The sequence below is a fragment of the Ceratotherium simum genome, chromosome 6, assembly GCF_057802395.1.
Source record: "Ceratotherium simum simum isolate JZ-2026a chromosome 6, ASM5780239v1, whole genome shotgun sequence".
NCBI lineage: Eukaryota > Metazoa > Chordata > Mammalia > Perissodactyla > Rhinocerotidae > Ceratotherium > Ceratotherium simum.
The window spans coordinates 30,809,442-30,834,333 of record NC_141905.1 but is presented as its reverse complement, the minus strand read 5'-3'; the positions used below and the strand labels follow the sequence as shown (position 1 = coordinate 30,834,333).

General features: G+C 53.8%; 1 protein-coding gene across 5 annotated transcripts in view; it reads left to right on the top strand.

Annotated features, from left to right (window-relative positions):
* The window catches only part of PALD1 (phosphatase domain containing paladin 1), a 93,474-nt gene extending 76,885 nt beyond the window's left edge, over window positions 1-16,589 (top strand). For all 5 annotated transcript variants that reach the window (XM_087432073.1, XM_087432072.1, XM_004427022.3 and 2 more), the window contains 2 exons: window positions 12,675-12,830; window positions 14,778-16,589. In XM_087432073.1, coding sequence (XP_087288199.1) covers window positions 12,675-12,830; window positions 14,778-14,930 — 309 coding nt within the window. In that variant the 3' untranslated portion in view covers window positions 14,931-16,589. The remainder of the gene's footprint in view (window positions 1-12,674; window positions 12,831-14,777) is intronic.
* The last annotated feature ends 8,303 nt before the right edge of the window (window positions 16,590-24,892 follow it).

Here is a 24,892-nt window from a genome sequence, read left to right as displayed (position 1 = left end):
GTCATGGTGTCTAATCTTCTTTATATATTGCTGCCTTTGGTTTGTTGAGGATTTTTATGTCAGATTCATAAGAGATGTTGATCTGTAGTTTTCTGTTCTTATGCTGTCTCTGTTTGGTTTTGGCGTTGGGGTAACACTGGTCTTACAGAGTGATACTCTCTCACTTTTACAGATAGGTAGACTGAAGCCTAGAGAGGGAGAGAGGGGTTTACATGTGTGTTATTCTGCTTGGGCTGGCATAACAAAATACCACACAATGTGTGGCATAAACAACACAGATTTATTCTCTCACAGTTCTGGAGGCTGGAAAGTCCAAGATCAAGGTTCTGGCCAATTCTGTCTCTAGCGAGGGCTCTCACCCTGGCTTGTGAACGGCTGCTGTCTCACTATGTCCTCACGTGGCCTTTCCTTGGTGCATCATGTTAGTGTGTGTGTGTGTGTCTGTGTGTGTGTAGCTCTCCGGTGTCCTTTCTTATAAGGATACTGGTCTTAGAAGTCATCTAATCATAGGCTCCTGGAAGTGCTGTAAGAGATCAAAGAAAGAACTAAAAGGGATCTTAATTCCAGTCATTGGGATTTCACAGAACAGTTAAAAAAAAAAGGAAGGACCTTTCTAGAGTTGCCAACATGTAATTTTGTTAAATGTGTCCATTTTAAAGAAAGAAAGGAGGGAAGAAAGAAAGAAACAAAAATTTAAAGACCCAACTACCATCTGATATGGTTGGCATTTCATTAAAGAAAAGATATTTTAGTACCAGAAAAGTAGAATGGACATAAACTCAGAATAGAGGACAGTCCTTGAAAAGATCTATATTTTTAAATTCTTGTGGATCTGTGAAACTGGTCATGGACCTGGTTTGGGAATCACAGCTTTTGGTGCCCAGGCTGCTGTCTCCATCAGCCAGAAAGGCAGAATGCCTCCTCCAGGGTCACCCTGTGCTTGCCCTGTCCTGGCCAGGCCGCAGCCCATATCGGCCTGAGGTCAGGATGGTCTGAGCTGTCCCAGCTGCCTCCGGATTAGAAGGGGCCTCTGGCCAGCTCAGCATGTGTGTGTGGACCCTGGAATGGACTTTATTTTGGTCGACACAGCCCAAAGTCACTCCCCGTGTATCTGAGAAGGAAGCAGTTGGATTGTTCCAGGCTGATTGGCGGAAGGAACGTGGATGTGGGAGTTGAAGGGAGCTGGGTTCCGATAGGGCCGTCTTCTTCCTCTCCGACCGCCTGTGTCCCCACTGCCTGGCTGGACTAGTGCTGCTTCCTGGCAGGGCTGTGTGGGGGACCTGTGCGAGGGACTGGTGCTCAACTAGCGGGAGGGCTCCAAGGATCATTGTAGGGCCAGAGTGTCCTGTCTTATAGCTTCAAAACCCCTATATAGACCCTCAGATTTTAGTGCTAAGGGGTCTTAGAGAGTGTCTGGCCCCTCCGTTTACAGATGAGGAAACAGGGCCCATGCAAGTTGACGGCAGACCGGGGATGAGAGGCAAAAATCCTCTCTCCCAGCCCCCAGCCCCTCCCCGACATCATCCTTGACTGAGGATCTCGGTCCGTGTGGCTCTGGTGGGCATCAGGGGCTTGCTGAGCCTCCAGAAGGGCAGCTGCCTCCTCTCGCCTTTCCCTCAGATGGACTGACTCCTCTGGAAATTGGCAGCTGTGTCTCACCCTTGGTATCTGGCTGTTTACTTAAACCTGTGCCCTCTGGTTTCAAACCAAAGTCCACAGGAGATCTCCGGGAGCCTGCAGGGTCTGCGCAGAGCAGGCCAGGGGGCTGTGTGTGCAAGTGACGCTCGTTAGCCTAGTCAGGGCCCCGGCAACTCCGAATGGAAGTGGTACCCGAGCCCAGGTCCGGGCGGGGATTTGTCACTACTTGGGCTCCGTTTGCCTGGGAACATTCCAGGTCCTGTCCACGTTCTGCCCATCTGAAGTTTTCATCCCAGGTGTCCACAGCCTTGGAATTCTAAAACCCTCAAATCACATGGCTCCTGGGCTTCCTGCCCTGCACCGCCTGGAGTGCCCAGACAGTGAATTTCCCTTCTCTGGCCCCTGCCAGGCCCAGCAGTCAACTTACTTGAATAATAAGCAACTAAGAAAACAGCTCCTGGAACTCAGCGTTTGTGCTTCTTCCAGCAATAAAACTATTTCCGGGCCCTCAGCGGAGAAGAGAGGGGGAATGTGGAGGTCACTTCTCTGCTGTGGATCAGAAAGGAAGGCTCAGTGTGTGCACAAATCTCCGTCTGCATGGAGAGGTTACACAATGCGGCTGAGGACTGTGGGTAGCCTGTTTATTGTTGGCAGACAATATTAGACCAGTACCTGAAACTTCGTCCAGGAGAGAAAGTCTCCCACACTCCCGCTAACCCAGCGGTGGTTTCATTTCTGCCTTTTTCTTTCTGATCTCTGTGCACATGCGTGCACTTTCTCTCATAGGTGTGATCACGGTGCACGCTTAGGATGTCCCGCTTGTTCACCTGGACAACGTTCACGCATTAAACATGCGCTCAGCCAGCGCGTACTCACCGAGCGCCTGTCCCTTGTGGCCGTGTCTGGGGATGGACAGTGGGTAGAGCCTCCTGAGCTGACGTTCCAGTAGAACGAGGAGAGGCAAGTTAATAAAGAGTTTCAGCTCATGGACATTTTATCCTGTTCGTTGAACAGCCTTTACATCATCATGTTTAATGTTGGCATAATATGCAGTCGAGCAGAAGTGTGCAGTGTCACGAGCTGCTCCTAGAGAGATGCCCATTAGATTAATTCCTGTTGTTCCCGGGGTGGGTGATGCCACAGTAAAGGGCGTAGTGCATGTGGCTCTTTCATCCCTGTGGGTTTCTTCTGTAGACTGATTCTTAGAAGTAGAATTATTGACTGAGTTGAAAAGTAGGAACTTATTTTTTAAAAATTATTTTGGAAAATTTCAGACAGGGAATTTCAAAGTAGAGAGAATAATTCCATGAACCTTGTGTGCCCAGCTCCCAGCTGCAGGAATTACCAATCAGGGCCAATCTTATTTCATCTAAAGCCCCCCCCAGCCCCCCGACCCCTAATGGATTATTTTGAAGCAAGTCCCAGAACTCGTACTGTTTCTTTGTAAATATTTCAGAACATACCTTAAAGAGGGAGGATCTTTTAAAAAAGATCATCATAACGCCATTATCACACCTAAAACGACAGTAATGTCTTACCATCCAGTGCCTAGTCGGTGTTTAGATTTTCCCACTGGTCTCCTAAAGTCTTTTTGCAGTTGGATCAGGATCCAGACAAGATCCACAAATCTTGCTGGTTTGGTTGATGTGGCCCTTAGTCCCGTTGAATCCAGAACAGTTCTCTCTCCCCTGCAGTGTGTTTGTGACGGGCTGTCCTCCTGAGTGTCCCACAGTCTGGATCTTGCTAATTGCACCCCGGGTTTAGTTGAGCCTGCGTCCCAGTCCCCGTGCTTCCTGTAAGCGGGTAGAGCCAGAGGCGATCAGATTTGGCTCGGTTTTTGGCCAGCATAGTCATGGGTGGTGCCGTGTGCTCCCACGGGGACATGGAAGGTCCTGTGGTCTCTCTTGTGACCTGGCGGTGGCCGGCGCTAGTCCCCTCGATTCCTTTTTTCATTGGGGGCTTGCAAAATGCTGACATACCAACTCTTTCATTCCCTCTGCATTGATTAACTGCAATACTTCCAGAGAGAGACTTCTCCGAGGTGCAGCGGGAGCGAGCAGCAGATCCAGTGCTTGCTTTTCCTGGATTTACCCGTCTTCAGAGGAGGTTTAGGGGTGCTTCTCTAAAGCTGGGGGTTGGATTTGGCGCGCCCAATGTAATGTTCCTGCAGACGAGGATCCAGAGCAGACCAGATGAGGGTCTGGGCGACGTGTGGGAGCGGGGTAGGAGAAGGAGGGGCTCATAGGGGAGGCTGGGAGTCGCTAGAGGCCGGTGCTGGAGGCCAGGCGTCCCATCCCCAACGTGTCCTGACATCTCGGCTCCCTCAGAACCAGCCCGCGAGGTGCCCACACCAGGCTGACTGGACGTTTTCACATCCACAGTCCCGCTCAGTCCTCACTATGTGTCTGTGCCTGGCGAAGGGCAGGCTATGATGTTACCCTCACTTCTGCATTTGAGGAAGGGAGGCACTGGGCTTGCCCAGGAACACACACCCGTTGGATGGCAGGAGGAGAGCGACTTCCAGATGAGGCCCTCTCCACCAAGCCACACTGCCTCCAAGGAGAAGGAGGCTCAGTTTCCCCTCCCCTGCCCACGTCAAGCCCTACTGGGGGGATAAATAAGAACTAGAAGCCGTGATCCTTGCCCCTGTATTCCCACCCTGAGTAGGGGGGAGAAAGCCAGAGAATACAGACACACCCCAAATGGGTCATGGTACAGAGCGGGCCGGGACCAAACCTGCACACACATTTTCCACGGAGGCAGACCTTCCCTGGTGTAGCAGCCTCGGCTCCTCTCTCTGCCCAGGCCTGTCTCAGACTGCCCAGCGTCTGGGGGCCGCCGCCCGGTGATGCGCCTCCATTCTCTAGAGTGTTGGTGACATTGGGTCAGGGCCTGGTCACTCCATGCGTGTGAGGGTGCCAGAATACTCAGGACATTTTAAAAACCACTTAAGAAGGAAAAAAGAAAGAGAAACCCTTTGAACTAAGCCACTCTGTGGGGTCGGAATGGAGGTGAGAAGGCTGGGCCTCAGGCTGAGGAGAATCCGCGATGGCCACCAGCCCACAATGGTGACACCATCTGGTGAACTAGTTGTTTCCTGCTGGGCCTTGAAAGGGAGAATGTTTGTGAAAGAAACCAAAGTCAGGGCTCCTGGAGCCCTGGAGGAAACCCTGCTAGAATCATTAATGCCAGGGGCCCTTTTCCTTAACCTTGGCTGGTGGCGTTCCTTCTCAGTGTTCTGTGTTTAAAACAGTCTAATGTGTCTCCCGGCTGCCCCTCAGAAAGAGTCTGAAGAAAAGCTGAAGTGAAGGTAGCCACACAGAGAGAAAATGTCCTTTGTTCTCAAATTGAGATTTATTTTTTAAAGACGATAGTGCTTTAACTTTGAGCAGTGCTTTTGGTGTTTTCTAAGAACTTACCTTTCGTCTCCTCTAGTCCTTGGAGCATCTGGTGAGGAGACGAGGGCAGGTTTTATTAGAACCATTTTACTGAGGAAGACACTGAGGCCTAGTGAAGTTTTGTGACCAGCCAGAGGCAGGGCCAGAACCTGTCTCTCAGCTCCTCGACCTGCGTTCCTTTCCCTCCACTGTGGCAGCCACGACCGAGAGGGCAATTTTGTTGTGGCAGAAAAAGGAAGGGTTGGCAAGGAAGCCGCCAGCCCCTACTGCCTGCACCGCCCTGAGTGGGTGCAGAGCTGCCGAGAGGTCAAAGAGATCCACTCAGCACCCCGAGGACTGAGGTTATTTCTTAAGAAAAATATCAAGTGACACAGCTCTGGCTCTGAGCCCCGGACGGGGTCTCTCTCAGTGTCTCCCAGACTCTGGCTTGGCCCAGACTCTGGCTTGGCCCACGTCGTTCCCTGGAGACCTTATTGCAGTAGGTGATGTGCCTCCATGGCCCGGGCTGTCCGATTAGAGCAGCCCTGGAATGCTGTGAGCTGTCACATAACATATGACGGAAGGGAAGGGTTGCTTTCCAAGGCTTTTTCACACCCAGCCCAAAATAGAGCCAGTGGTCAGTGAGCGGATGCACGAAAAGTGCATGTGCATGCGCATGTGTGGGTCTGTGTGTGTGTGTGTGCAGGGCACGTGTTCTCAGTAGCTGAGACCTCTCCTGCTTTCCCTTCCTGGCCATTGTATGGCTGAGCTGGAGCCATGTCCGCCCTCCGGGGGGACTTTCCTGGTTCATTCAACACCATCCATCCACTGCACCTGCAGTGTGCCTGGCTTGGTTTCTCAGTGGGCACTGTCAGGCTGGGAATGTTCAGTGGTTTGGGAGGGGTTACAATCTCAACTCCAGCACGCCCCCCAGCACACTCCCCATCTACGGAGACCCTGCCTCTGCTTACTGCTCTCATTATCTGGGTTGTGGTTGTCACCAGAGATGCCTCTCCCTGCTGCTCATCTCTGTTCTGCTGTGCGAGGCTCATCTCTGAAACCATGGCTCTCAGACGCTGCCTGGCACAAATAAGGGCTCCACAAATGTCTGTCTGGTGAGTGGCTGGACGGGTGAAGGTTGAATAAATCATGGTATGATTAAATAGAAACCTGACTCTTACCGTCGTGATACTGTTTGGTTCTCGTCCACATTGTTGGTCTTCCAGGAGAGGGTGCTCTTCTGCAGCAGCCTGAAGAGCCTGGGGCGGTGGTTGGAAACCCTGGGTTCCAGCCCTGGTTCTGCTGGTAACTCTGCACAGACTTGGGCAGATCCCTTTGGCCTGCGTGGGCCTCTGCTTTTCTGTCTGTCACCTGGGGTCACGACCGCTGCTCCGCCTGCCTTGAAGGGTGGTGGTGAGGACCAGCCTGGGGAGGGTATGAGGTGGGAGTGGGTGTGTGGGGTGTGGTGGGCAGGGGGCTGGGACACCGGGCTGACCCACTGGCTTGTGTGCAGGGACAAGGGGCTCCTGAGGGCGGGACCATGCCTGTGGTGCTGAATCCCAGAGCCTGGCCCAGGGGTGAATAACGTTTGTTGAACGAATGGCACGCCGAGAAGCCCATGGTGCCAGGTCTAGCCCCTTCATTCTTTGAAAGCGCTGCACAAAATATGACACATCTTTGGAAAACCAGTTACCTGCGGATGGGCCCAAGGCCATGTTCTCCCTTCCGGGAATTAGGTACAAAAGCTTCCTTGTTATGGGCCGGCCCTGTGGCTTGGTGGTTAAGTGCGCGCGCTGCGATGCTGGTGGCCCGGGTTCGGATCCCGGGTGCGCATCGAGGCACCACTTCTCCGTCCATCCTGAGGCCGAGTCCCACATACAGCAACTAGAAGGATGTGCAGCTATGACATACAACTATCTACTGGGGCTTTGGGGGGAAAAAATAAAATAAATAAAATCTTAAAAAAACCAGGTCTTCAAAAGCTTCCTTGTGCTCCAGGCCCCACTGCTACATCCTGAGGGTGGAGTTTACGGGGACTCAGGGAAACCCCCGGAAGCAGCTGGCGCTGGTTGCTTGGGGGCCAGTGGCTGCCAAGGTGAGGGGTGGTGTTGAACTTTGAGAAGAAGGGGGAGCTCTGAGCTCTGGGACCCCGCCTCTTAGAGACTGACCATCTTTGAAGGCTGTCAGCTGCCTGCCCAGCCTGGACCCCACCTCGGCTGGAGGGCAGAGGTCACCAGACTGCTTGTTCCTGTTGAGTGGGTGGAGAGGGCCGCAGGAGGCTCCAGGAGGGGGGTGTTGTCTGGCTTGCATTGACACAGGCTCTGAGCCTGGCTTTGCTCCTCTTGTGTCCCCCCTCGGGCTCTGTTCTCCTGGAGCCTGTGCTGTGTCCAGCCCTCCCAGTGACCCTGGCAGGTGAATTCACCTCTTTGACCTCACTCTCCCTTTCTGGAAAGCACAGATTGATCTAGGTAACCCCAAGCAGTCTGTGATGCAGGGCTTAATGACAATGCAGGATGCGAGTGCTAGTCATTCACTGGTTCTGCCAACATTTGCTGTGCACCTCCTGAGTGCAGGCACGGTGCTGGGTCTGGGGGTGCCTCATGAACAGAGCACGGGAGACCCTGCCCTCAGGGAGCCTGCACTCCAGTGAGGGAGACACACAGTGAACAATCCACAAGAGAAGGTCGTGGTGGGTCGGGTGGTGATACGTCTGTCGGGGAGGGGTTTGCAGTTTTACGTAGGGTCTGGGTCAGGAAGGGACTCATGAGAAGGTGGCATTTGAACACAGACCTGAAGGGGGTGAGGGAGGGAGCCATGCAAACAACATCCAGGCAGAGGATACAGCAAGTGCAGAGGCCCTGAGGTTGGAGCTGCTTGGTGTTTTTGAGGAGCAGAGGGAGGGAACGGGGAGGGGCAGGAGAGGAGGTCGGAGGTTGTGGGGGCTGAGGCAGATTGGATGGGGCCTTGTCTGGGATCACACAGACGCATTACAGGGACTTTGGCTTCCACTCTGAGTGCCGGGGGCCAACGCAGGGTGCTGGGCAGAGGAGCTGACTTAATGCTCTGGTAGAGTCACTCTGGTGCTGTGTTGAGAATAGACAGCAGGGGTGGGGGTGATGGTGGTGGCAGGGAGGCTAGTCAGGGGCTGTCACTCAGGTGAAGTGGCCTGGACCAGGGTGCGGAGAGGTGGGCAGCTTCTGGGAGCGTTTGAAGTAGAATCGACGAGATTCCCTGATGGGTTGGATGTGCGGTTGAGAAGGGGAAAGTCAAGGAGGAATGTTGGGTGTGGGCTGAGCAGCAGGAAGGATGGAGTTGCCCTAAGATGGGATGAGATGACCTGGGCGGTGAGTACCCATTGACCCCACTGGGCACCAGCTGCACACCAAGTCCTGGTCAGACCCTCCAGCCGTGAGGAGGGGGAGATACAAACCTGGTTATAATCTGGTGCCTGCCCCAGGGCTTATCACTGTCAGGACCTGATCGCGCCTTGGCGAAGCAATTAGAAACCCTCAAGACGGAATGTGATGCCATATTTAATGAAATGGTTCAGACTGAGAGCGAGAGGCCGGGAGGCTGGGGCTGTGGGGCGGAGCGCGCAGAGCCCGCTTTGGGAGAGTGGGGGCTGTCCTAGGCCTGGAGGGACAAGCTGAACAGGGCCAGGCCGGGCGGAAGGGAGAGCATTCCAGACAGGAGGAGGAGGGGGTACCAGCACAGAGACAGGAGTGAGGCCTGGGCAGGTGAAGGGGCTACGGTGGTAGGAGAGCTGGGATTTTGGAGTTCGTGTCTCAGCTTGGAAGGCTGTGACCTTGGGCGGTTACTTAACCTTGCAGAGCCTCAGCTGCAAAACGGGATGTCTCTGTTCCTTCATGGGGTGGCTGGGAGAGCACATTAGAATCTAAGAATCAGATCTGGATATGACTTGCTCAGCCTGGCACGTGGCATGCCATAGGCCCTGAACACACCTGGGGAGGCTTGCCAGCCCTGCTGCAGTGGGCCTCTCCCAGATGGCCCAGCAAAAGCAGAGCTTCAAGAGAGTCACTGCTGGTAACTCTGGGCCTGCGTTGATGCCTGGCAGACTGCAGGTTCGAGAGGCCTGGCCAAATTTCCTGGGCCCTTCTATTTTAGGGCTCAGTCCTGATGGACGAGGAAGCCTTGTCTGGCTCTCCCGCAGCTAATGACAGCCTGGCCTGCCAGGCCATTTAAAAACAGCTCCACTGTGTTTATTGACAGGAGGCGCCTGGCCTGTCCTTCCCAGACGGTGCCAACATGGGGTGACTTTAAGGAAACCAGGGCCTTGATGGGAAGATGGGTCATTGTCTCAAATCACAGACTGCGATCAGGCAGGATATGTCCACGGAACCTTCTGGGGGTGTCAGGCATCACCTTTACCCAGTGGTCTGAATTTAGAGATAATTCTACCCTACCTTGCCAGGAGTGCTCAGAAGGAATCATTCAACCTCTGTGTTCCCAGTAGTCCTCAGACTCAGTCCTCGGTGGTGTCTCCGAGGGCAGCAGGCCTCTGTCCCCACGGGAGTGGGGGACGGAGAGGATAGGGCTGGTGTGGCCCTGTCCTGGGCCAAGCCCGGAGCTGGGGCTTTTCTTGCCCACAGGATGTTTCTTCTGAGCTCTTTAGTTGAAATTTCAGTTTAAAATGGCTCTTGCCTGGTGGGACGTGGGCCACAATTTGTATTTAGGTAAAATCTTCTTTTTGGTCCACTACCTAATTTCTAAACAAAATTGCATTCCTTTGAGCACTTGGTTGGTTGGTCCTTACAACAACAGGCGTCCTGCCCCCACCCCGCCCCTGCTGTCTTGCTGCAGCAGCTCTGAGGCCATTCCCAGCCTCCAGTCACCAGCAGCCTTCGCTGGCTGCTTTGTCTGTAGGGTCAGGACGTGGTTTGGCTTCCACACCTGCTCTGGGCCCCACTTCCGGCCATCACCCCTCCCCTGCTGCCACAAGCCTCACTCTGACTCCTTGCCTCCCCCTCTCAGGGCATCTTTCTGCCCTCTTCCTCCTAGTCCCCCTCAGATGCCGCCTCCTCTTTGATGGCCTCCCTGGTCCAGCTACCGCCCTGCCTGGACCCCATGATCCGGTTGTTCTGGGTGCTATGCATTGTCTTCTGCCTCCCCAGACGCCAGACCGCGGCGTCTCTGCGGGCGGGGCCTGTGCGGGCTTCGCTCTCGAGGTGTAGCCCTCCCTCCCATTCCATGAGTGATTGGACCACGTGGCTCTCCGTGGTTTCAGGTGCTTCCTCATAGCTTACTTTACTGAGTAGTCCTGCCTCCAGAAACGCGGTGGCTGAGAGTTTTGACGGCAAAACCAGGACCAGAACTCAGTCGTGTCTCCCAGGGAGTCAGAGCACTGGCTGGGGGCCCTCGGCCCTCCTGGGCCCCGTCCTCTGTCCGCCTTGCACCCTCGCCCCCATCCCCAAGGCCCCAGAGCTCCTCTGGATGGTGTGGGTGGGGGCTGTGCAAGTTACTGTCCACTCACGTGACCCCAGGAGCAAAGACAGCAGAGGCATCAGAGGCTGAGTCACCCGAGCAGAAGTGGGATGTGGGGGACCACAGGCCTGGCAGGCAGGCCCACTCTAGCTCGTGGTTCTTGGTGCTGTGTGTCATGTCATGTCAAGAGGGTCCCACCTGGAAGCCTTCCTGCGATAGCCTGGAGGAGACACACGTAGGCTGACTCTGCCTGTGCATGAAGGCTTCCAGCTGTGGCCCAGCTGTTGGGAGACTGCCCATCCTGGTGTCCAGGGGCCTGGGGCTGGCTGTGCCCTCCTGCGGATGTTCCAGATGCTTGAGGGGTGGCCCCTGTGCCACATCCTCTTCCCGGAGCAGAGGAGCAGAGAGAGCTGCTCTGGCGGGGGGCCTGGGCATGGGGGGGGTGCCAGGTGAGGCCTGGTGTTGACTCTCCCGGCGGGCGGCCCATCTGTGGTGGTGAGAGGAGCTCAGTCCGTCATGCTGGCAGAGACACTCTGCGGGGGGAGAGCTGGCTCTGTGTGTCCTGGGCCTTGTCCCCCGCCTGCCCTGACCCCTACACAGAGAAGAACCTCAAGAGGACCCCTTGAGTCCCCTTCCTCCCGAGCATTGGTCTCCCATGAGTCTTCTGCTAGCAGGTCACTCCTACCCCCAAGCCTTCAGTGGCTCCCAGCCCTAAAGGCCCGGTGCTCAACCCTGGCTACAGTCACCGGGAACTTTCGAATTCCTGCTGCCCAGGCCTGCCCCTTGCAGATTCTCATTTGATTGGTCTGGGGTGGGGCCCAGGCATCTGCATATCAGAATTGGGAAGCTGGCCTCCAGGATGGACTTCCCAGGCATGGGGACAGCTTCCATAATTGGTGCCAGCCTACTTCCCCTTCTTGTCGCTTCATATCTTCGTTCCAGCCAGGCCAGCCCCTTCCCACTCCCCACCTGCTGGGCCCAATCCTCACCTCCATGCCGCCCCCACTTGGTGCTTGCTCTCTCCATCCAAATCCAGCCAGGCCCTCCTGGCCCAGCTGAATCACATGCTCTCTGGGAAACCCCTCGTTAATTGCCTGGCTGTCCCTGCTCTCCCCAGTGCTGGCCTGGTATCATCCTCCTAGAAGGTGCTCAAGATTGCTTGTTAAAAACATCACTGCCCCCACGACATACTCCCCCAACGCACACACCTGAGCGCTCTCCCCTCCCTGAGCTGCTGCATCTCTGGCTGATCTTACCCCTGGTGGCCTCTCTGCAATCTGTCCCCAGCCTTTGGGAGGGTGAGGGCTGGGGTCTGAGGGCCATAGGCATGCCGTCTGCCTCTGATCCCGAACCATTTGAGAAATAGGCAAGAAGTCAGTTAGGGACCACTCGGGATCAGAGGGCAAGCTGGGGTTTCTCCCCGTACTCCCCGCTGTGAGCAGCTGGGGGCCTCAGAGCCCAGGCCGGGGCAGGGGAGAGGGTCCATGCTGCATCCACAGTCAGAGCGCCGAGACCTTAACCTTGCTGACCGCTGCCCCGGCCCCCTCCCGGGTCACTGATCAGAGCCCTTATAGCCACCCTTCCCTGAGGGAGGCCTGAGGGGTTGGGAGAGAGAGGAGCTGAGAGTCTTTCCTCTAGTCCTGAGGGTTGGGGGCTGGAGGAGGAGCCGCTGCCAGGAGCTGGCGATAAGGGTCCTCCCAGTGGTTAGAGCTGGGCATCAGTCTCAGGGTCTGTGGGGCCTACCACCCGGGAGGGCCTCTCTACACCTCAGGCGTCATGGAGGAGGCCTGCACGGAGCTTTCCTGTGGCAGCCGGTCCTTGTCTGGTCGCCCTTGAACAGGATGGTGGTTATAATTTCACAGTGAGGAAATGGGGGTTCAGGGAGGCCGGGTGACCTGTCCACACCTCCCGGGTAGGAAGTGGACGCCCTTGGCCTTGCCGTGTGAATCCCTTCCTCCTGTCCCCACCCTGGTGCTGTGAGTGTGTATGTGTGTGTGAGTGGTGTGTGTGTGTGGGTATGTGTGTATGGGTGTGGTGTAGGTGTGTTTGGTGTGGTGTATGTGGGGGTGGGTGTGTGTATGTGGGGGTGGGTGTAGGGTGAGTGTGGGGGTGTATGTGGAAGTACGTGAGTGTGTGGTGTGAGTGTGTGTGGTGTGTCCATGTGTGCTGGGTGGGGACGGACCTGCACGCTGACTCCTGCCCCGCGCCGTCCTCCAGGCTAAGGCAGCCAAGTCGGAGCAGGAGGCCCGGAGGCTGCAGCTGCGGAGCCTGCAGTACCTGGAGCGCTACGTCTACCTGGTGCTCTTCAACGCTTACCTCCACCTGGAGAAGGCCGGTTCCTGGCAGCGGCCCTTCAGCGCCTGGATGCGGGAGGTGAGAGCGGGCTGAGGCTGCCCTAAGCATCGCCTGCAGGGACCCGGTGACAGGCCTGTTGAGTGGGAAGCGTTCTCATCTCTCACTCTTCCATTTGGCTGAGATTTTGTCTTGTTCGGCCTTGGGTCCCCAGCAAGGTGTCTGCGCTTGGCAGGCAGTGAGTAAAAGTTTGATGAGTGAATAAATGAGTGAATGAATGAGGAGGAAGGAGGAGACAAGGCGTGTGGGGAACAGAACAGGGCAGTGTCCTACTTCCTGCCCAGTTTGTGTTCAGCCCTCACCTGCTCTGCAAGGGGCAAGGTGGCATGGTGGCCCAGCCTCTGCCACCTCCCAGCTGTGACCTAGGAGAAGTTAGTTAACCCCTCTAACCTGCCGCCCTCAACATTAAAATGGAAATAATGTTGACACTGTCCCCACTGCCTCAGAAGGTTGTGGTGGGGCCTCCAGGAGATACACACAGTGCTGTCTGCCAGACCCTGTGCTGGGCCGGTCCACCTTAAATGGATGCTGTTACTCCCCCATTCTACAGAGGAGGAGACTGAGCACAGAGAGGTTAAGTACCTTCTTCATGGTCAGCGTTAGAGCCAGTTGGTTGGTTCCAAGTCCACCATGTCTGGCCTAAAACCCTGCCCTCACATTCCACCTCCGCCGTCCTTCTCTGCTTGGCCGCTCGGCTCTTCTCCAGCTCGGCTGGTTTCAGAGGCAGAGCTGCCACCTCGGCATCTCTAGGCCAGGAGAGAGGCCTCCTTCCCTCCCCAGCAAAGCGGCCTGTAATTACCCTCTGCCAGGAAGCTGCCCCTGCTGACCTCACCAGCCCAGCCCTGGCGGCTCTAATCTGGACTCAAGGCTGGCATTAGCTGCCATGGCGCAGGTGGGTGGGAGGCCGGTGACCCCAGCCAGAGGGGGTCTAGGAAGGGTATGGGGGCTTAGGCAGGTGTGAGATGGGTTCAGAGCTGTAAGGGGATGGAGGCAGGGAGGCCACTGCAGTGCCCGGGGGCCGGAATGGTGCTACTGGGCAGTTGTGCTGAAGATGAGCCTTGAGGGTGGTCCTCAGGCTCATGAGTGGGAGTCAGGAGACCCGATGGGGGGTGAGTCACACCAAGGCCACGGCAGGGCCCCCCTCTGAAGCAGGCCTGGGCTCAGCTTCCTCTTTGAGCCCCTGGGTGGGTGGAGGTGGGGGGGGACCTCGGACGCTTCTGCTCGGCTTCTGCTTGGAGACTGGAAGCAGAGAGCCAGGGGCTGGGGAGGAGCTTGCCTCCAGGCAGGAGTGTGGGCTCCAGCCTCAGGGGCCCTCAGCCCCTCTCTCCTGGGATGAATGGAGGGTGGGGGTGAGGGTTGCCCAGGGTCCTTTGTTCTGAGTGGAGCCTGCATCCTCCCCAACCCCCAGGATGGTGGGGAGAGAAGGGGGCTGGTTGATGGGTGGCTTGAGTCTGGGCCAGGGCCTGGGTGACAGGGTTGTGGGGAAGTAGGGGCCGCGGCTGAGGCCTATGTGGGCCTGCCCGGGGTCCAGCCGGAACTCCCAGCCAAGGGCCCTTGTTGGCTCCTGCATCCACACTACCCTCCCCAGCCCTCCCTGCGGGCCCCAGCTGTAATGCCCTGTGCTCCTGGGAGTCCCCGTGGAGCGTCGAGGCTGCATGGGCACAGGGTGTGCTCGGCCGCCGCTGCTGCTCTCCACTTGCTGTCTGCTGAGTGCTTTCTGTGCTTCTGTAGCCTCCACGACGGTCCTGGGAGGTAGAGACTGTTACCCTGTCACAAGGAGACTGAAGCTCAGAGCCATTAACAGAAGTCAAAATGTACACTCGGTCAGGGCACTGAGCTGGCGGGAGGCCCAGACTCTCCTGTGTGCTTTGGAGCCCATGAGGGGCGGACGGCATGGCAAAGGGGGCAGGCTGACCCGAATGACACCCTTTCTCACTGGAATGCTGCTCCCATCTGTTTTCCTCCCAGGTGGCATCCAGGGCCGGAGTCTACGAGATCCTCAACCAGCTGGGCTTCCCAGAGCTCGAGAGCGTGGAGGACCAGCCCTTCTCGAGGCTGCGCTGGCGGTGGCAGGAGCAGAGCCACAGCCTCGAGCCCTCCGCTGCTGGGGACTTCCTGTAGGACGTGCTCCCCCGGCCCCTGCGCCTGCCCCCTCCCGCAGGGCCACACGCAGGCTGGAAGCGTGAGAGGTGCTCTTCACTGGGAGTGGCCCTGAGGCCGTGATTCCCCAGCTTCCCAGAGAGACTGGGGTGGGGTTGGGACCCGTTTTGAAAGAGTTTTTTATAGGACAATTAGCACACAGTTATACCTTGTAACGGCAGGCGTGTGGACGGCCCTCCAGCGAGGCCCAGTGTGCGCCTTGCAGACGGGCGGTGTCAGTCCTCTAAGGAGCTCACTCCCCAAGGTGCGAAACCAAGCTACTGGCCACTTCCGTACAGAGCAGCTCTGACAGTCCCTGGCGCCCAGCGGGCCGGCCAGTGCTGGTTTCCTTCTCTTTCTTTCCCTGGCTACAGCTGTCCTGCTTGGTGTCTCCCCTTTTGCTGTCTGAGCGCTCCAGGGCTGGGCCCCTTGCTCTCTGGGGAGTGGATGGCGCTCCGGGTGGATTTGTTACTTTAAAGGCAGCTTTACCCAGTTTTCTTGCCTCTGGTACCCCATCTCCAACCTGGAGACTTCAGGAAGGACAGCCACGTGGTGCGGTGGGTCCGCCGAGGCCTCTGCCTCTCTCTGCTTCCCCTCCCCTGGGGCTGGCAGGACTGCAGGTTTCCAGGACTGGAAACATCAGCGAGTCTCTCTCAGGGGAGGAGAGAGCTTCCAGAAGATGGATGCAGCCCTGTGGAACAGGCCTGCTCCCTTTCCCTGGAGCTTGGGCAGGAAGTTCTGAGGAGGCCAGAGCCCCCTGCTGCAGGTCCCTCTGCTCATGCTCTCTGCCCCACCAGCGGAGGATGGCCCCAGACCCCTACCTGCTGCAGCAGGAGCCCCCAGGACCGTGGGCACCCCGAGTGAATCGGGGAGTGTGTGACAGTGGGCTAAGGATGGCGCAAGGCATCACGTGGATCCCAGGCCATCCTCGCGGAGCACCGTTGAGCTGCCTTCCAGTGGGAGCTGAAGGGAACAAGTGCTCTGCGTTAGCGGCTGGGATCAGCTCCGTCCAGACAGCGGGAAGGCTGCTCAGAGAGGCAGGCGGTGTGGATTCAGTCTTGCAGCTCTGCCTCTGGGGACTGGTGTCTGCTGGAACTGGGGGCTGAGCAATGCAGAGGTGTCCACCTGGCCTGGCTGTCGGGGCCAGGGAGGCCTTTCTGGATGGGCGCGCGCACTTCTACAGAGAAATGGGCCGGCGTGTCTCCGGGCGTGATATTTGAAAAGGGGAGGAGAGGCCGAAGTTGTTCACATCTACCTAGTATTGGAAAATATTTGACCATCTTGGATGAATTCTTTTGCAAAACTACTGTATGTCTGTTCACTACCTTCTCAGATTTGTTGTTTTTGTTTTTATTTTTGCATGTATTAAAAAGTTTTAATTTCTTTGCAGACAAGGTCTAGATGAGGGATCAGAGATCAGGGCTGAACTGGGAGGGCTCCTTCGTGTTCTTACGGTTGGCCCTGACTTTCAGCTGTGCTGCAACCACTGGCCGGTCACTTCACCTCTCTGCCTCAGTTTCCCCGTCTGTAAAATGGGAGAATAATACTTGCTTACCTACCTCACAGGGGTGTTGTGAGGATTCATTCGTGATTTTTTTTTTTTGTACAGAGCTTTTGAGCATTAAAAATGGCTAAATGTGGTGTGTGCCTGCCTGCTGACGTCTTCAGTTGGGGCAGATGTTATGGTGCTGCTGCAAGCTGGGGTCCCTGCTCTTTCAGAGCAATGGTGGGTGGGCAGGGTGAGTTGAGAGCACCTGCCCTTAGTGCTTCTGATTCTCAAAGAAGGTAGGTTTTTACAGACATCCCTCTACTTCATATCTCCAAACTCCATAAGCATGTCGCTGTGGATGCCCAGGGCTGTCATGCTGAGCCCCTCCTTGAGGAAAGCAACATAACAGGCTAATTCCTACTAAAGTGTGAAGGGCTGCTGTATCCAGGGAAATGGAACAAAGTGGAATTTCAGGGGCTATGAAGGAGGGTGGACCTCAGCCTCCACTTCCTCCTCTCACCCCCCCTTCAGGATGCTGGAACACACTTACATTGAGAGACTGGTGTGTAAAGAGGCCATGGGGAAAGTGAGGCAGAGAGCACTGACCCCAGAATTCTCCCCAAGCTCTTCCAGGATTAAGGGAAGAAGGCCTTCTGGGTTGTAGTTCCGAGGTCAGCTGGGGTGGTCAGTATGGAACCCAGAGCCCCCACTGCGCTAGGGTTGGTGATCTCCCCATCCTGGGAGGGAAGGCCTCCCGGGGTCATTTCCTAGTACAACAGAGTCAAGGATGGTCCGTGTGGCTTCTGAGTGTAGAGGTGTGTGCTCCAGGATATGTGTGTGTGTGTGTGCGCGTGCGTGCATTTCTGCAGTTCTCTGCCTGGGACGAGGGGGTCTGGGTGGGGACACACAGGAGTGGGTGGGTGTGTTCACGTGTGTCCCCGAGTTCTGCAGGCCTGCGGCAGCCTGTGGGAGGACATCCAGTAGTAGTGACACAGATGGGACAGGCTCACATTTCAGTACCTCCGCTGGTCAACGCGGTCTGAAGCCTCTGGTTAAACAAGTGAGTATGTGTCTGACTTTAGACCAGTGCCCAACACGGAGTAAGCCTGCGGTCAGTTTTAACCAACTTTGCAGAGCTCTCTCCAAGCCCTTTGGGGTGCTCAGGCGTAGTCCCCCACTCACCGACATGTCTGGTCACTGTCAGGCGGGCATCCGGGCTGCTCTAGGAGGTCAGGCATCGCCGATGCCCTCCCCCGCCTCAGGTGCCGTGGCTGGGAGGTGTCACTGGAACGAGCCCTTGGGTCTGTGCTTACTTGTAGCTGAGGATCCCGACTGGGTCACTTGGTTGAGCTGCCCCCTGAGGACCTGGTACCCCTGGCCAGTGACCTTGATATGCCTGGCTCCCACTCCCTCATGATTTGTTCTCTCCTGGAGGCTCCCAGGTCTTCTGGGGTCCGGCCACACCAGTTTGCCACCATGCGCAGACCAGACGGGCCTTACCTGGGTCCCGCTGGGACCCCGCCTGGCTCAGGAGTGTACCTGTGGGTGGTAATGAGCGCACACAGGGTTCTGTATATAAGGGTGGGTGTGCAGGGTGGAGATACTGGCACGTGGGCTGTGGGCAGTGATTCAACGAATGAAAACTGGGCTGTGTACAGAGACAGCCCTGCCCTCCCGGAGCCTGTGGCATTTCAGGGAAGAGAGTGAACACGTCACTCTTGCTGGGCGTGGCGAGATCTAGGATGGCGCGGGCGCTGGTGCACAGGGGCAGTGAGGTTCCTGATCAGAATTCAGCCTGGGGCTCCGGCCTCCATTGCTTTCTTCTTGAGGAGCTCCTAGGACAAGGAAACACTGATGGCGTGGACCCTGGGGGCAGAGGGCTAGGGGGCACGCCGTGCCTGGGATCCGGCCACCACACCCCAGGAAACCCTACAGCACTGATGGTCTGAGCTCTTCTCGACCTCCCTTACCCTCCCATCCCTTGGCCAGTCTCCAGGAATTGGCCATACTCCGTGGAAGGGCATCCCCCCAGGGGTCCCTTGGTTTCTTTACTCTTCACAAGGACCGGTTTAGGATGAGCTGAAAGAGTGAAGGTCCACCCAGAGGTGGCCTGCCTGATCCTCTCCTGTGGTGTCCAGTACGGGGGCCCCCAACTTCGCCTGCAGGGTCAGCACAGTCATATCTTCTCATTGGTTTTATCTTACAAAAAGCTGTTCATCTTTTATTCGCATGAGTGAGGTGTGATCACATGCTAGTTGTGAAAATTCAACGAGTATCTTTAACCTCCCACTTCCTGCTCCACTCCCCTCCTCCGGTTATAGGAGGGCCCCTTGTGACCAGTGCAGCCCTGTGGGGTGGTCGGGCTTTTCTCCGGGCTGCTCCTCTGGCCATCTAATACTGTGTGACACACACACCCCTTTCTGCTCAGGCAGCAAGAGTGGTTCCAGCATCCATCCCCTGGCACTTAAGATAGTGGGTGAGCCACCCTGCCTCTCGGAGGCTCAATTTCCTCAACTCTCAATGGGATTAAGATACTCATGTTGTAGGGTGAGATCAGAGTTAATGTGGCGAAGAGCCACGTGCCATGCCTTACAGCAGTATTCCTGCAGGAATTGCCTTTTTCTGTGGAGTTTATCATGACACCTGGAGCAAAGGAGTCCAGTTGAGGTGTCACTGAAGTAGTGACCAGGAGACAGGAGGCTCCTTAAAAGTCAGGGGAGCTTGAGCGAGTAGGCAAGTGACGGCAGGGGGTCAGTTGGTGCCCCCAGCTCTCAGAGATCACCCAGGTCCCTCCGCCCCTAGAGGAGCCAGTATGAGGGGACAAAGGTACTCCTTATGTCTCATGTAGTCATTCTCTTAGGGAAGCCTCCATGACTTCTATAAGGACCAGAGCAGGGCTAGGGCAGCCTGGGGCACGAGGTGGAGGCTGGTGGGCCAGGGAGAGGCCTTGGGAAGGGCTGACTTGGCGGTGTCCCAGAGGAAGCCAGCAGTGGGCGAACCCTTGATGAGCCTAATGGGAGAGTGTTTCCATAAGTTTGTCACAATTGGATTAGGGCAGACAACCTGGCTTCCAGAAAACCCCCCTGTCTTTGCATGGCCCAGGATAGAGCAGAGTAGGTCAGGAAACTAAAGGTGACTTGAGTTCTAGAGTTTGCTGGGGGCCCTTCCTGAGGGGGCTGCCCTTCTTGTGAAATGTCAGAATGATCCTGCCCCTCTTGTCTTGAGGTGGGCTGAGGGAAAACAAGAAAAAGCTGTCTCCCTCTGCACCTTGGCCTGATGGAGGGCAGGACAGGACAGATGCTAAGGCCTGTTGGGGACTAACACCACGCTGGGCCCTGCATCAGTTCTTTACATGCACTATCGTATTTACAGTTAGGAACGAGGCCGAGACTACGACATTTACAGATGAGGAAACAGCGGGTCAAGTAGAAGGTGAGAGATTCATTCAAATCAGAGAGAGCTTGGAAAACAAAGAAGGAAAGAAGAAAATAAAAATCACATGCAGTCTCGCAGCCAGACAAAACCATGTTCAATATCTCAGTCTAGGGCCAGTCCCATGGCTTAGCGGTTAAGTGTGCGCGCTCCGCTACTGGCAGCCTGGGTACAGATCCCGGGCACGCACCGACGTACTGCTTCTCCGGCCATGCTGAGGCCGCGTCCCACATACTAGAAAGATGTGCAACTATATCATACAACTATCCACTGGGGCTTTGGGGAAAAAAAGGAGGAGGATTGGCAATAGATGTTAGCTCAGAGCCGATCTTCCTCAGCAAAAAGAGGAGGATTAGCACGGATGTTAGCTCAGGGCTGATCTTCCTCAAAAAAAAAAAAAAAATCTCAGTCTAGCTCTAGTCTATCAATATACATATAACGTGTTTGCCATGTCTTAAAAATGTGCATGCAATTCATTCACGTATGCTTTAGGAAACTAGGACCGGGAGGTTTTGTTACCCTATCTTTTCATCTACCATATTGTGATGGTTAATTGTATGTGTCAACTTGACTTGGGCTCCGGGTGCTCAGATTTTTGATCAAACGTTATTCTGGGTGTTTCTGTGAGGGTACTTTTGAATGAGATTAACATTTAAATCAGTAGACTGAGTAAAATGGATTTTTGACCCTAATGTGGGTGGGCCTCATCCAATCACTTGAAGGCCTGAATAGAACAATAGCCTGACCCTTCCATAAGTAAGAGAGAATTCTCCTGCCTGATGGCCATCAAACTTGACCTGGGACACTGGCTCTGTAGATTTTGGACTTGCCAGCCTCCATAATCACATGAGTCAATTTCTTATAATCAATCAATCTATCTCCTATTGGTTCTATTTCTCTGGAGAACCCTGACTAATACACATATTAACAAAAGCATTTCCCTCTGCCTTTAGCCTTTGGAACATTTTAATGGCTGCGCAACATTTCATTGTGTGAATACTTACTACTTTTTTAAAAATCAATTCCTTTGATCTAAGGCATCTAGGTTACTTTGTTGTTATTATTAAGCTTTTTTTTTCTTTTGTGGTAAAATTTACCTACCAAAAATTGCACAGATCTTAAGTGTACCCTTTGATGGGTTTTTACAAATGCATACACCTGTGTAGCCCAAACCCCTATCAGGATATGCAGCCTTACGTTCGGCTTATTTTTCAATGTTAAAATTTATAAACAATACTTCAGAGAACACCTTCAAACACCAGTCTTCATGCAGGTAATAGTTAGAGCTCCTTGGATTGCGTGTTACTGAAAATGGCCCCGGCTGGCTTAAGCAAAAAAGGAGGATTGTAGAAATACGGTCAGTAGGAGGATCTCATGGGGCCCCTGGTAGGACTGTAGTAGGCGCTTGGGAGGACTGCAACTGGGAACTGGAAGGCAGTGACTGGCCCAGGGCCCCCAGAAAACTCTAGAACTCACCTCTCCTTGAGCTTCTTGACCCAACCCTGCTCTGACCTGGGCCATGCAAAGGCAGGGAGGTTTTCTGGAAGCCGAGTTGTCCGCCCTAATCCAATTGCAACAAACTTATGGAAACGCTCTCCCATTAGGCTCGCTGAGGGTTTGCCCACTGCTGGCTTCCTCTGTCCAGAAAGCCCCAGAAGCCCTCTGTGGTGTCCATGTGGGGACACCACTCTGGTCTTCCCTCAGGAGAACCTGCTTTGGGGAGCAGTTGACACAACCTCCAGCTACTGCACCTTCGGGTCCAGCGTGTGCCATGCTCCCCTCTCTAGCACTCTCCCCCCTTGGGCTGCTCCCAGACAGTGACTAAGAATGGCAGGGCTCCTAGAGCCACCAGAGCCAGGCTTCTGCCCATTGCAGCTCTCCTCCATCCAGTCGCCTAGCTTGGGGCCTCCCCATTGGTCTGGGCAGGAGTTCCTCAGAGCTACCCAGCCGGGTGGGTCCCTTCCTCCCCTCTCTCCTTTCACAGGTGTCAGACCCCCATTGTGGTCTGAAGGCCCTTCCTGCCTTCTGCTTCCTCCTTTATCCTTCATTGGAGTTTCCCCAAATAAATCACTCTGAGGACCTGAACGACACACCCTCACGCTTGTCTTGGCCTCTCTGGGCAACTGCTTTGTCCTTCTTTCCGGCGAAGGTCAGCCTTCTCTGGCACTGCTTGGGGAAAATGACCACCCTGGGTTCCAACTTCATTGTTACGGTTCCAGCCAGACTAAGTTGTCTTTCTCAATCTTGCAGTGCCCTGCCCTCCCATCTTCAGTGAGGGGGCCGCTGGTCCTGTGGATGTGGCCGGGAAATTGTTGCTCAATCTTCCCTGTGGATGGGGATGGGGAAGCGAGGAGGACTGAGGGGGTTGTAATGATCTGGGTTGAAACCCCAAATCTGCGTATGGCAGTGCAAACCTCTGATTGTTTCCTAAATAAAGGGAATGACCATTGTAAAGGTTTTCAAGATGCACCTTCAATTTGTCCTCCAGAAATGTCCTATTTTACAGTCTCAAATAGCAGTGAAGGAGCACACTGTTTCCCAATCCTTGCCAACACTGCCTATTACATTTTGTAAAAAGTTCTTGCCAGTTTTGTGGCTCAAAATAGAATCTCATTCTTGTTTAATTTTATATTTCTTTTAAGCTAATAGAGAGGTTGAACTTTTTTCATATTTATTGGCCATGTATATTTTCTCTGTTATGAATTGTCTGTGTCCTTGGCTAACTTTTTCTTTGGGGTGTCTGAGTTTTTCTTGTTGATTTGTAAAGATGGCAACACTTTATTTCTCATATACATTGCATTATTTTTAGCCTTAAAACATCATCAGACACACATGTTCCCTTAAAGCCTGTCATCTCTGTTCCTCTGTGCCCTCAGTCTACACTGCAGCTGACTCAGTCCCAGATCAATAATCTTTGTTTATCTTATTATGATCTTTATTAGAGTACTTACCTTGTCAGGCACTAACCTGGCTTCGTTTACAGTCATCATCCCATTCAAAAAAAAAAGTCCTATATACTACAAGGTAGTATTATGGTCCCCATTTTATGGATGGGGATCCTGAGGCCCAGAGAGTGTCTGATTCCAAGCCCTTGCTCATTTCAGAGGTGGATTTTGGAGCCAGCTCTGGACACTGGAATCCTCACTGACGTTTTCAATGATGGGATGAGAAATATCAGTCCTTCTGGAAGTGTTCTCTAGCTGGATGGAGTTAGGGGGCTGAGGGGAAAGAATGATTGCTTTGAAAACCGTCCCTCAAGGTCTTGTGGTTCTCAGACTTGAGGCTATTCAAACCCCTATGTTCTTTCAAGAGGTTCCCCTCAACACCCACAAGAAAATGCTTGTTTCCTATGAGTCACACTAGTAGATTGTCTATGACATGACCTTTTAAGTTTCACTTTGCTCTTCCTCTGAGCTTATTTTTTCCTTTTCCCACCATCCACCCACCTCACCCGTCAACAAACTCTATAAGACATCATGTCTACATCCCAAAGTAATTTTCATTCTTTCTTTGAACTAAATAAGGCCATCTTCTGGGCTGAATTAAACACCAAGAGTTTATGAAAATACCCATTTTCCCATTCTCACCCCAACATTTGAGGTCACCAGTCTTTTAAATTTTTGCCAATCCGATAGGGGGAAAGAATAGTCTTTTATTTTTATCTTAATACGACTTTCCTGATTACTAATAAGATGGAACATCTTTTCATACAACGTTGTCTTTTATGTTTAGTTCTTTTTTTTTTTGTGAGAAAGATCAGCCCTGAGCTAACATCCATGCCAATCCTCCTCTTTTTGCTGAGGAAGACCGGCCCTGAGCTAACATCCGTGCCGATCTGCCTCCACCTTATATGGGATGCCGCCACAGCATGGCTTGACAAGCGGTGCCTTGGTGTGCACCCAGGATCTGAACCCAGGCTGCCAGCAGCAGAGCACGCGCACTTAACCGCTACGCCACATGGCCCCTATGTTTAGTTCTATAATTCATCTGGAATAAATTTTTGTGACTGACATGAGGTAGAGAATAGAATTTATTTGTTCCTGAATGGATATGCAGTTGGCTCCATATTATTTATTGAGTAGCCAAGTTTCTCTTCTCCTTGGACCACAGCTTTCGTCATCCTTTAGGTCCACATATACACGTGGATCCATAGGGTAGACGTGTGGCTGTCATTGCTCCTACCATCCATTCATCTTCCAGTAACCATCTCTGACTTTCCATCCTCAGAAGGGGCCAAGGCTTGAGCTGACCTGTCCATCTCATTGTCCTGAGCACTGCGATGACTCAGAGCTGGACATGTGACTCAGCTGATTAATTAGGCCCAATCAGAGATTATCCTGAGCACTTGCCTGAGTGACCAGAAGAGTCTTAAGTATTCTTGCTGAACTTGAAAAGAGATGCTGGAAGTGGTTACAGTTGTCACACAGCCACGAGGTAAAAATAAATATGACAATGAAACCAACACACAAAGGCCGATGGAATTGAGCTGAGAGATGTTGACTTTGAGCTTCTGCATCGCATCGTGCCTGGACCCAGGGATCTTCATCCCCTGAGAACTTTTAATTAACAAGCCGATTCTCTTTGTGCTCAAGCGAGTTGGATTGTGTTTTCTGTCATTGTATTGGCATCATATTCCATACCTGTATTCTTTATTCTCTTCCATTGATCTTTTCTTGTCTTTTCAAGTTCTCTCTCATTTTCTTTTCTCCTTTATTTCCTTCTTTCATTTCCAAATGAGTTTTAGAGTCAACATGTCAAGTTTTATTTTAAAATTCCATTGATATTTTGATTGCGATTATATTTAATTTATTGGCTAACTCAGGGAGAATAGACTCTTTTACAATATTGAGCCTTCCTCCTAAGGAATATGTTTTTTTCCCTATATTTATTAAGGTTTCTTTTGTGTCTTTCAGTAAAAGTTATTAATACTCTTCTTATAAGTCATGCCTATTTCTCGTGGAGCTTAATGGTTTTTTAATAGTTTTTTTGCAATTATGAATTATTTTCTTATTCTAGTTTCTAA